The sequence below is a fragment of the Trichechus manatus genome, unplaced genomic scaffold (genome assembly GCF_000243295.1).
Source record: "Trichechus manatus latirostris isolate Lorelei unplaced genomic scaffold, TriManLat1.0 scaffold00203, whole genome shotgun sequence".
NCBI lineage: Eukaryota > Metazoa > Chordata > Mammalia > Sirenia > Trichechidae > Trichechus > Trichechus manatus.
Window position 1 is genome coordinate 1681930 of NW_004444139.1, and position 12176 is coordinate 1694105.

Genomic DNA, 12176 nt, shown 5'->3' on the forward strand with positions numbered 1-12176 from the left:
TGGATAAACAAACTATGGTACATACACACAATGGAGTACTATGCAACGAGAAAGAACAACAATGAATCTGTGAAGCATCTCATAACATGGATGAACCTGGAGGACATTATGCTGAGTGAAATAAGTCAATCACAAAAGGACAAATATTGTATGAGACCTCTATTGTAAAAACCCATGAAAAAGTTTACACACACCAAAAAAAAAAAAAAAAAAATCTGTTTACCACTACAGAACACAGAAGTACTTAGCAAACATTCGTTGAACACCATTAAATTAATATGCTATGCTGGCAATGTGCCTGATCATATTAAAAATAAAAAGAGCAGAGGAAGAGTGGCATAAGAATCTGTATAACACAATTTCCAAGCTCAAGAGAATTAAGGAACATTTCCTATCCACAGCCCTTTATCTGCCTTGCTCCAAGCAGGATTTGGGGCTCAGACAATCCCCTGCCAGCCAGGGAGGGAAGGCTCTTCTCCTGGGGCCCATGAGGATGTGCTCCTGGTAATGGCTGCGGTACCTGAGAATAGGGCCCCCATCAGTCAGTGGGGCGGGAGTACTGACCACATAGAACTTGTAGCAAAGTCCCCTGATCCCAAATGCTCTCTACTGGGGCGAAGCCCTCCAGAACTTTGTGTGTGCCGGTATCCAGATGCAGAGACGGGAGTGGACAGCTGTCCTGTGCTGTGCTCTTCCACACGGACGGACAGCGTGGAACTAACAGCCCCCTGGCCCGCTGCTGTTACTCTGTTGGCTGCAGGACGTTCCCCGTCGCTGCCGCTTCCTTCCAGCTGAGCGGGGTATCTCGTGCTGGTTGGCACTAAACACCAGGGTCTGTTTCCAGTCCCCACTTTTTTTCATCTTAAAAACTGTTAACACGGCAATCAGTGCTGAGATAAGAAGCACAATCATTTTACACAAGGCGTTTATGTCTTCTTCAGGCTCAGGGTGCTCCGTTCAGGGCTGACCAGGCCCCACAGAAACTCCACACCCTGCAGTCCTAGAACCCACCCCGCCATTAGCTAGCTGTGTAGCTGTTATGGACTGGATTGTGTCCCCCGAAATATGTGCTGAAATCCTAACCCCTGTACCTGTCAATACAATCCCGTTCAGAAATAGGGGTTTTCTTTTATTACATTAACGAGGTCCCAGAGCGGTGGGTCCTAAACCCAATTACTTCTGAGTTATAGAAACAGGGCAGACACAGAGACAGGAGGGAGACAGATGGAACTTATGGGGCTACAAGGAAGGCCCACCCCCTCGAGCCGTGCCCTCACAGGGACCTGTGGCCTCCTAAGCTGGGAGAAAATCAACTCTGCTCCTTATAGCCGCCCACTTGTGGCACTTCTGCTACAGCAGCACCAGGGAGCTAAGACTGTTTTCCTTTTCAGAAATTCTTTTACCTAACAAATGTTAAACATCTGCAGTCTCCACTGTACCATGCTAAGGGACGAAGCACAAACTTCATACTGCCCTGAAGCAGGATGAAATCCAGCTGCAGAGAGAGATGAACACCCCAGGAAGCGTGTACAGCCACTCGAGAGCCCTGTGCACATCATCTTCTAAGCCTCAGCTTTCCCACCTGGAAGATGAAGAACGAGAACTCCTCCAATGTGCCGTCTGTCATCACTTGTCCAGACAACACGTCCTCTGAGCACACCTCTCCTATTCTATGCTGATCCAAGCTGCTCACACTGTTCCTTCCTGTGGTCTTGCTTCTTCTCTCCTGCAGATCACCCTCATCCTTCAAAGCTGAGCTCAATCCTACTTCTTCCAAGAAATCTCTCCCATTCTTCCTGTTCCAGCGTCCCACGACCCAGCCCTCGGTGTCCCCAAGGAGAAAGGGCTTGGGGTCTCCTATTTTACAAATGAAAAAGCTGAGGTTCAGAAAGACAGCTCGTGGTCAGACAGCTGGTGAGCGGGGTTGACACCAGAAGGCAAGGTGCCTGACCCCAAAGCTAGTGCTGTTGGCATGGCGCCGGGCCACACATGTGTCTGCCCTTTCCTTCCGTCAGGCCTTTCTCTATGGCCTCGTTTAAGTAGTGGGAGAGAATGTTCCGACAGCCTGGTTACCTGGGGATGTGGGACGCCATGGTGGCTGATTCTCTCTGCTTCTTGTCTAGGGGCAGCTGAGATAGATCGAGCGCCATGTTCTCTCAGCTACGCTTTTTGCTAGTTTGTTCAGGAGATATGTACACGAGCCCACAAAATTCACACTAACACACCAGATCTACTGCATCTGAAAAAGGTAATCGCTGAATGAACCCAGGCAGAAAGGTGTCAAGGCCGGCCCCCCTACAACCTCCGACTTGACCAAAGTTCCAGCTGGAGACATACAGGCCCTGGCTCCTGATCAGGAAACGGGGGTTCTAGACCAACACCATTACCGAGGGTGCAGCATCAGGTCCCCGCTGAGTGGAGACGAGAACACACCTGTGTCTCCTAAGTCCCTTGCTACACAGGTCAAATGAGAGGACGGGACAACTCTCGTACTCAGGAAGTAAAAGTGCCAAAAAAGTCAAGTCTGAGTAAGGTTTTTTCTGATGGATCTTTTACAAACCCAGGTCCCACTGTGATCACCCTCTCCTAGTTCCTCGTTGTTCCCAGGGCCGACACACAAAGCCCTGGGCCAGGACCGGGAGGAAGGCTCCCGGGCCAGCACGCAGCTGGGGATCTCCACTCAGCGTTTTCTCAGCGCGGGGCCGGGGGGTCTCGACTCGGCGTTTTCTCAGCCCGGGGCCGGGGGGTCTCGACTCGGCGTTTCTCAGTGCAGGGCCGGGGGGGTCTCCACTCGGCGTTTCTCAGTGCGGGGCCGGGGGGTCTTCACTCAGCGTTTTCTCAGCCCGGGGCCGGGGGGTCTCGACTCGGCGTTTTCTCAGCCCGGGGCCGGGGGGTCTCGACTCGGCGTTTCTCAGTGCAGGGCCGGGGGGGTCTCCACTCGGCGTTTCTCAGTGCGGGGCCGGGGGGTCTTCACTCAGCGTTTTCTCAGCCCGGGGCCGGGGGGTCTCGACTCGGCGTTTTCTCAGCCCGGGGCCGGGGGGTCTCCACTCGGCTTTCTCTCAGCCCGGGGCCGGGGGGTCTCCACTCGGCGTTTTCTCAGACCGGGGCTGGGGGAGTCTCAACTTGGCATTTTCTCAGCCTGGGGCTGGGGGAGTCTCGACTCGGTGTTTTCTCAGCCAGGGGCTGGGGAAGGCTCTGATGAGGAGCCTAGGCAGTAGGGAGCGAAGGAGAAGCCAGAGAACAGAATCCAGTAAAACGTAAAAAAACCCAAACTTGTTGCTGTTGAGTTGATTCCGACTCGTAGCGACCCTACGGGACAGAGCAGAACTGCCCCACAGGGTTTCCAAGGAGCAGCTAGTGGATTCACACTGCCCACCCGTTGGTCAGCAGCTGAGCTCTTAACCACTGTGCCACCAGGGCTCCAGAATCCAGTAAGGTGGCCCCTAAATCAAGTGTCCACACCTGATCCATTTGCAACTTCCAACCTCCCTGCTTTCTCCCATCTGCAAGGACAGTGAAGTGTCTCCTTCTGGACCCCTGGTTCTCAACTGGGGGTGACTCTGACCTCCTGGCGACATATGCTCCTGGCACCTAGGGGGTAGCAGTCAGGGATGCTACTAAACACCCTCAACGCCCAGGACAGCCCCCACCACAAAGACTCATCCAGCCCTAAGTCTGGACAGTGCCAGCGCTGCAAGGCCCTGCTCGGGACAAAGGCGACAAGGTGGTCTGTGCCGAGAAGTCTGGGGACGCAGCGCCCTGGCTGTGACACTCGCAGCTGGCCCAAAGGAGCAGCTCTGATGGAGAAGAAAGGGACGTCACTCGGGTTTCTTCCTGCACGGGGAGCAAGGATGAGCGTTTCTAGCCTCACGCTTCCCACTCACTTAACATCCATCCACAGAGCGGCTCACCCCCATCTCTGCTGGGGGACTTTAAACCTACTGGCTGCACTTTACCCTCAGGCCATCCTGGCGTGGGCGGAGGTCTCCAAGGCCCTACAAGCAACACAGCCTACCCCCCTCCCAAGGAGGCACGCCCACACCACCCAGCCTTGCCTGTCCTGCCACAGCCGGGGGGTTTCCACCTGCTCCCCTCTGGCCTGGCTCAGCAGATGGGAGGGTTTTTATTTTTAAATTAATAAGCACTTTAGCCACCCTCACCTCCAATGAACCAACAGTACTTTCAGGCCATTTTCTGCCCCTGGTTCTCGAGTAAAGGAACAGGAAACGCATTATACCAGTAAGAAGCCTGGCTTCGGGAGTAAGATGACTGTGTTCCCTTGGGCAGGTTGAATGGGGGTACAACCCTTACCCCGCAGGACACTGTCACACATTAATGAGTTAACACACAAAAAGGACGCAGAACAGCGACTGGGACAGGCAGGCATGTACAGACGTGAGATTAGCTATTACACCGCTGATACCCACAGGGACTCAGTTCTGATTCAGCAATTTCCTATGCTATCGGGTAAATTTCCTCAGTGTGTCTGTGAGAGAAGACGAGTTGGTTTCTAAACAAAGTCACTTTTCTTTTGATAATAAACTAGAAGCTCAAAGTCATCATTTCAAAACCAAGAGTTAAAATCGGTTACGTGGTATCACCTTAGAGTGACCTCAGAATGACCTCACTGTAGAGTCAGTAGTTTCTACCTGATAAAATGCTTTTGGAGAAACAAGGCCCAGCCAAACCACAGACGGCGAGAAAACGTGTGTGGCGTGCGGAGCTGAAGCCGAGCGGTGACAAGTGGGCCCAGGTGTGTGGGCAGGGCCCAGGCAGGTAGGGCCCAGGCGTGTAGGCTGGCCCTGGAACCCTAGATGGACGTACCTTGCTCCCCGTGAGCTGTGCGAGGTGAGGTTTCAGGTCTTCTCCGATTACAGAATAAATGGCTACCAAGCAAAACACGCTGGCCTTCCGTACACTGCTCTCGGTGTTGTCGTAACCCTACGGGGCCGGGGGGACACAGAAAGGAAACGAGATCAGACCTTTGCTTCACGGCCAGTGTTCCATCAACAGTTCCAAATGCCCTGAGCGTTCACCCCAAAGAGGTCATGAGCAGCTGGCTCCTGGGCTGCCGAGGCAGGGACTTGGGGAGTCTGAGATGGGACGGTCCCCACACAGGCGCCTGCTTCACAACCAGCTGCAGGGCCCCCGAAAATGTCGCAGGAGAGACACGGTGAGAACAAGAAATCAAGAGGAAAGATCACCTGCCTCTTCCACATTTCTCCCAGCGGTTAACAAATTTCATGTGTAAAAATGCCCTAAAAGAAGTGAGAACCGCCTGACTGGCTCTCTTGTGGACAACCTCTCTACCCTCCGATGACGGATGGAGAATGTGGAGGCCAGCCTGACACTCGTGTCCCTCTGTCTACTTGTCCAGCCTCAGTCTCCCTCCTACCCCCGCTGAACAAACGGGGCTACCTGCTGTTCTCCAAGCAGCCTCATGGTCTGTCAGCATGTGACCTCCCCTCTCCTGGAAGAATCTGGCTCTCAAGAGTTAGGATTTAGATTGCCAAGCCAAATGCTCAGCAAACAGCAGCACTTGGTCACGTGAATCCAATTTCCCTCCACCCTTCCCTCTCCAGGGCCCACCTCTAAACGACCCCTCCTGCGGGCCCTTCTATGACCCTTCTCTCTCCCCTACCCCTAACCTGGGAGCCACCTCTCCCGCCTCTGATCTCTGCAGCCTCCACTTGTACCTGCCTGCGGTCACCTGACACGCGGTGCTGTGAGCTACAGCTGTCCGCGTGGCTGAGTTCTGTCCCAAGCTAGGCTGGAGAATCCCTGAGGTGGTCCCATGACACTGGAAAGCGTGTTCTACCTTGCAGGGTTTCACTCAGCACCTCACACTCAGAAGGGCCTCAATAAACACTTGTGGGATGTGCGAGAGTGAGACCATCCTTCGGCCCTGCACACCAAGGTCCGCCCGGCCCCCCCGTGCAGTGAGGGTCTGATGAAGGAATGCACAAAAAGATGATCAAAATATGCTCACACAGTAAACAGAAAGTTCTCTGGTGAGCCACATTCTAGTCTGCCCGGAGAATGCTGCTCCGCTCAGGGGCGGGGGGACCAGATGACAGAGAAGGCCATGAGGTCTCCATGCCACACAGTATCACGGACCCAAGAATGCACGTCACCATCTGGGGTTTTCTACCTGTGCCCCCTCCCCCAAGTGACCGAGAAGAATGACTGGGCCATGCAGCCAGTGTCGGTGGGCTGGCACCCCACTCACTCAGAGAGCTGCTGGGCCACGGGACCGAGGGGGCCTACCTGCAGCAGGCCTGGGATGATGTCGGGGAGCAGCTGCAGCAGGGACTCCTTGGCGATCCTCTCAACAACTTTGGTCTGCATCTTGATGGCCGCCAGGTTGATGGGGTAGTCGGCCGTCTGGATGATGGGGCACAGCACTTTGATGCACTGCTCTGGGTGGATGGAGCTGGCCAGCGTGGACGCGGCCTCCTCAGCAGCTCTCACCACCTGAAACAGCCGGCACCCTGTGCGTGAGCCCCGCCGGCTGCGCGGAGGACCAGACGCCACTGCCGCTTACCTTCCGAGGCCAATGACAGTGATGGCGGCCATCACATCCCCTGGCAAACGACGTTCGAGGGTAAAAGCAGACCGGGCTAGAGGGCCATTTTAAAAGGGCTGGGGGATATGGAAAGGCAGGAATGTGGGGTTCTGGCAAAAACCCTACAACAGTGGGGTGTGGTCCCGAGCCAGCAGTATCCCTGGGAACTTGTCAGAAATGCACATCCTCAGGCACCACCCCAGACCTCCTGACTCAGTTTCCACAGGCTCTTGGTGATTCTTGCGCCCAGGAAAACTGGAGAGTGTCTGCTCCAGAAGACCAGGCCCTGAGAGTCTGAATGTAAACGCATCTTTCCCATGGTCTGTGGGAGACCACAACGGGAGTAAGTGGAAACGCCTGGGAGGACAAGCAGAGTGACATCAGTACAGATGTTTCCACGAGGTGACCAGGTGCAGCCCAGCTGGAAAGGCGCGGGGAGAGGCCTCTGAGGAGTCCCTGCTGGTAGGCTGCTTTTCCAGGAATCTGTGCTCATGCTACCCCTCACCTTCCACTTATAATGAAGTACATGACATGACCATCTCACGGCCAGAAGAGCTTGGCGGGGTAGCCGCCTCTGACCTGTGCAGGGAACTCGTGTGCACGGGGGCCCTAAGGGACACCAAGTGCCTGTCCACAAAACAACCTCCTGTGATAAGCATGGGGCTAAACGAAAAACTCGGCGAAGAAGAGCAAGGACAGCAAAGGGGGTGGCAGAAAAGGGCCGGGGGTCGAGACCTGAAGGAAAACCCCAGGTACGCCATTGGCAAGTGCCCGGGCAGTTTCCTGAATCCCAGTGTCCTCATCTGTAAGCAGGTGCATCTCACAGAGGTGATAAGTAACCGAGGTAGAGCAGATGTACATCACATGACACAGCTACTCTTATATAAACTGCACGTGAAGACGCCAGGCCACACACAAGTGGGCATTCACTTACGAAGTGGGATGAAAATCTAAGACTCTCCCACCGCCCGCCCTGGACTCGTCACTGCCCCCAGAAGCCTCTCTGCTCTGGCCTGCTACTCACAACACTCAGACAAAGACCACCGACGTAACACTTCCATCAGCCCAGGCCCTGCTCTGAAGCGAAGAACGACCAGTGAAACAGCGTCCGGATCGCTGGAAAGCCTCCTGGAGGCCGGGACACGACGGCGGCTGAGAAGGCAGTCTGCGCTACCACGGAGGGCGGGAGACCAGCAGAGGGGGCCGACAGGCAGGCAGCCTGAGCCGAGGGTGAGCGGACCCCACCTGCGCGCGGAGGTCACATGTGCTGCTGCCACAGACCTCTCTGTAGGAGGGGGTCGGGCCCCCAGAGTCCCCGGAGTCCCCGTCATGGCTCTGGGACAAGACCTGTTCAGCCTTGCTCACTGCGTAACAACAGAAAAACCACGGCCGTGGAGTCTGACTCACTGTGACCCTGTAAGGACAGAGTGGAACTGCCCCATAGGGTTTCCAAGGAGCGGTGGGGGATTCGAACTGCCAACCTTTTGGTTAGCAGCCGAGCTCTTAAATACCGCGCCACTCATTGCATGGGGTATGCCAAATCAGTCGACGCGTCTGCTCTGCTCTCTGAATAGTAAATTCTTCAGAGAGCCGATTTCAGCACATTTAAAAAAGAAAATCTGTACATTTAGGGCTGGCCACACTGCCAACAGGAGTCACTGGGTGACACAACCAGTTAGGCGCTCAATTACCAGCCCAAAGGTCAGCGCTCTGAACCCACCCAGAGGTGTCACGCGTGCTCATGTGGAACTTGTACAGAATAAGGGGTACTGCGTGGTTTATAATGAGGAGAAGTGTGTGTCAGGGCTGTATCCTTTCACCATACCTATTCAATCTGTATGCTGAGCAAATAATCTGAGAAGCTGGACTATATGAAGAAGAATGTGGCTTGAAGAAGAAAGAGGACTTGAAGCCCTTACTGATGAAGATCAAAGACCAAAGCCTTCAGTATGGATTACACCTCAACATAAAGAAAACAAAAATCCTCAAAACTGGACCAATAAGCAACATCATGATAAATGGAGAAAAGATTAAAGTTGTCAAGGATTTCATTTTATTTGGATCCACAATCAATGCCCATGGAAGCAGCAGTCAAGAAATCAAATGACATACTGCATTTGGCAAATCTGCTACAAAAGACCTCTTTAAAGTGTTAAAAAGCAAAGCCGTCATTTTGAGGACTAAAGTGTGCCTGACCCAAGCCAGGGTGTTCAAGTGCCTCATGTGCGCCTGAAAGCTGGACAACAAAAAAGGAAGACCCGAGAACTGACGCCTTTGAATTATGGTGTTGGCGAAGATTATTGAATATACCGTGGACTGCCAGAAGACTGAACAAATCTGTCCTGAAAGAAGTACAACCAGAATGCTCCTTAGAAGCAAGGATGGTGAGACTTCATCTCACATACTCTGGACATGTTATCAGGAGGGACCAGTCCCCGGAGAAGGGTATCATGCACGGTAAAGTTGAGGGTCAGCAAAAACAAGGAAGATCCTCAAAGAGATGGACTGACACAGTGGCTGCAACAAAGGGCTCAACCATACCAGTGATTGTGAGGATGGCACGGGACCGGGCAGTGTTTTACTCTGCTGTACACGGGGTCGCCATGAGTCAGAACTGACTCGGCGGAACCTGCCAACAACAAACAGAAGTGCCTTGGAAGACAGGCCTGGCGATCTGCTTCCAAAAGGTGACAGCCTTGAAAACCCAGCTCTACTCTGCACACATGGGGTCGCCACGAGACGCAAGTGAACGACGGCAACTGGCACTTCCCAGCAGCAGCAGCAGCAGCAGCAACATGCTGCTTAACAGCAGGCTTTTTACTGCGCCGTTCCAGTCCGCCTGGGCTTTGCTTACCAACGCTCCAATACCTGGCACTGAGAACTTGAAAAAGCCTGGAGGGAAATGCACACAATGTTTTAACAATGGTGGTAAGACTATGGGTGATTTTATTTTCTTCTTCGTATTTTTTAAATTAAAAACTAATGAGCATTGTATTTACCTTCATAGCTAGAGAAAACATGTTCATAGAAGTCTAGTTACGATGTCTTTTCCGAGGCCAGGACCCGTGAGCGGTGCAGCCCACTGATTCCAGGTGGGAGTCCCGCTGAGCTGAGTCTCGCCCCGGCACAGGCAGGTGCTCCTTGGCTGTCGTCTTGTTATAATCACTGTAGTGACGATCAATGTTCCTGCTTACCTTGCACTGTTTCCATATACCCCCCTCTCCAGCTAACCCGGACCGTTCACCGTCCCCACGTGTAGCTGACACCGGCTGCCCGGCCCCGCCCCGGGCCTCCCTGACCGTCACACCGAGCCCTCTTTCCCTCAACTCCGAGTGTTCCACCTGTGATGCTCGTGTGGCACCAAGTGCAGACTGCCTCGTACTCCTGGTGACACTTCCAGGCTGCAAAGGCCTAGCGGCATTTCTTTTGGGCCCCGAGTACCCAGCAACGGCTGCCATTTACCAGGCGCTTAACACTTGCTGACAAATTGAATTTCTTTCTCCTACCTTCCCAGGGATATGGTCCTCTTCAAAGAGGCTCTTCCTCCCTGAGGTCTGAGTCACATTTCTTTCTTGCTGGAAGTCTTGTGGGGGCACCTGCTATGTCCGAGGCCCACATCAAAGGCCGCTGTTGTTGCCAGCAGCCGTCTGAGTGAATTCTGACTCACGGCGCCTTCATGCAGACGGAGTGAAACTGCTCTGTGGGGTTTTCGAGACTGTGACCTTTCGGAAGCAGACTGCCAGGCCTCTCTTCCGAGGCGCCTCTGGGTGGGTTGAACCGCCAAGCTCTCAGTTAGTAGTTAAGCACTTAAGGGTCTGTGCTGCCAGGGGCTCCTTCTAAAGGCCAGGATGTAACCAAGTCAGATCACTCCCACGGTGACACCTAGCCGGCACCCAGCAGCGGGATTACAGACTCATGTTTTCAGAGCCACGATGGAGACCCCGATCAGCATGGCTCAAGAGTAAATGCTGCGCGCATTTCAGAAACCGGTGTGAAGAACACCGCGATTTATCTGCGCTCACTATGCCTGAGAAGTTCCGACTTGTGTACAGAGCGCTAGAGAGAAGCCATTTTATTTGAAGAGTCATCTCCTTCTCTTAAGAAGCTCATGGGCTTCTGAGAATCTTCTAAGGCTGCGCTGGTTTCTTCCTCACCACTGCCTGTGCCCGCTCTGTGTGCATTTGTTCACCCAGCACTGAGCACGTGCCCCCGCTGTGTCAGACGGAGTCAGAGCTCCTGCAGGTGAGAACAGTGCGGCCCTGACCTCACGGGGCCAGGGAGGGTGGGGGCCAGTGTGAGGGCGCCACGGTCCAGGGAGCCCAGCAGCGTGGCCCGCTGGGTGGGCCGAGCACAAAGTACCTCGTTAGAAGCCCGCCCTGGTGTTCCTCGGCTCACAGGGCAGCCCGGCCCACGCTCAGCCATGCACGGCCAGCCCCCTTCCCCTGGCTCCTACACAGCGGGCAAGAGGGTAGCTCGGCCTTCCCAGGGACCTCGGAGTGACAGCGGCAGACCCTCCCTCATCGGCGAGTACGCGCTCAGTCACACACTCATGGGGGTGACACCATTTACACCTCACTGTGACCTTTCTTGCCAACTCATCTCCCACCAAGTGCAGCTTTTCCCACGTAGGTTTCCTGACAGCAGAGGGCTACCTGGCTCTTTACCCTTCCCGCCCCGGGAGGCAGTCCCCAGAGCTGGACGGGCACGTTCCCGGCCTCGGAGAGCAGTGTGCCGGGCGGACCCCAGAGCTGGACGGGCACGTTCCCGGCCTCGGAGAGCAGTGTGCTGGGCGGACCCCAGATCAGTCCTCTGGGGAGAGACTGGCTTGGTCTGACCCTCAAGTTTCTCTGACTCTACCACGGGGATTTAGAAACACCTACTTTCACAGTTACTTGGCTTGGGAGAGTTAACACACGAATAGCTCGGCACGCTCCAGACATAAAATGTATGACAGCTGTGAGCGGGGCCTGGGTGGAGCAGTGACACCGGGCTGGGCAGTCGGCTGACCCAGAGCTCTGCCCACGCGCGTGTCCATGGAGGCCCACTCACACCCAGTGCTCTGAGAACGGGAGACGCCGCCACCAACCAGCTCTTTCCCTGGGGACCACTGGCAGCACCAAGACTGCTTTGTTCTCCCCAGGAATCTCTCTAGAATGCTAACCTGATGGTCCTGCCCAAGCTCTTCAAGACGGCAGGAAGGCCGAAGAGGCCTGGCCCCTTCATTCCTGCCCTCCCTGCTTCCCACGGGCCCTGCGAGGCGGAGGGAACGCCCCGCACACACCCTGCTGTCACACCTCTGGGCTCTTACTCAACCTCTGTGCCCTTCCTGAAATGTCTCTCCCTCATGTTCCTCACCGGGCTGACTCCTTTAGGACTTAACCTTGTGAAACAGAGGCCTCAGGAAGCGTCACATGCACGCCTTTACCACTGCACGAAATACTTTGCTGAAACCGTCTCTCCCACTAGACTGAAAGTTCTTGAAAGCAAGCTCCCATCTCAGCCCTCTTTCCATCCCCACACTCAGCACAATGTCTAGTACACACTGTGGTGGTTGTTAGGTGTTCCTGACCCGTGGGTGCCCCACGTGACAGGGGAGAACTGCCCCACAGGG

At 54.7% G+C, this 12176-nt stretch overlaps 1 protein-coding gene across 12 annotated transcripts in view; it reads right to left on the minus strand.

Annotated features, from left to right (window-relative positions):
• CLASP1 (cytoplasmic linker associated protein 1) overlaps positions 1-12176 on the minus strand; it is a 350733-nt gene that overhangs the window by 4897 nt on the left and 333660 nt on the right. For all 12 annotated transcript variants that reach the window (XM_023742167.1, XM_023742168.1, XM_023742166.1 and 9 more), the window contains 2 exons: positions 6268-6474; positions 4825-4941 (listed from right to left, as the gene is read on the minus strand). In XM_023742167.1, the coding sequence (XP_023597935.1) occupies positions 4825-4941; positions 6268-6474 (324 nt within the window). The remainder of the gene's footprint in view (positions 1-4824; positions 4942-6267; positions 6475-12176) is intronic.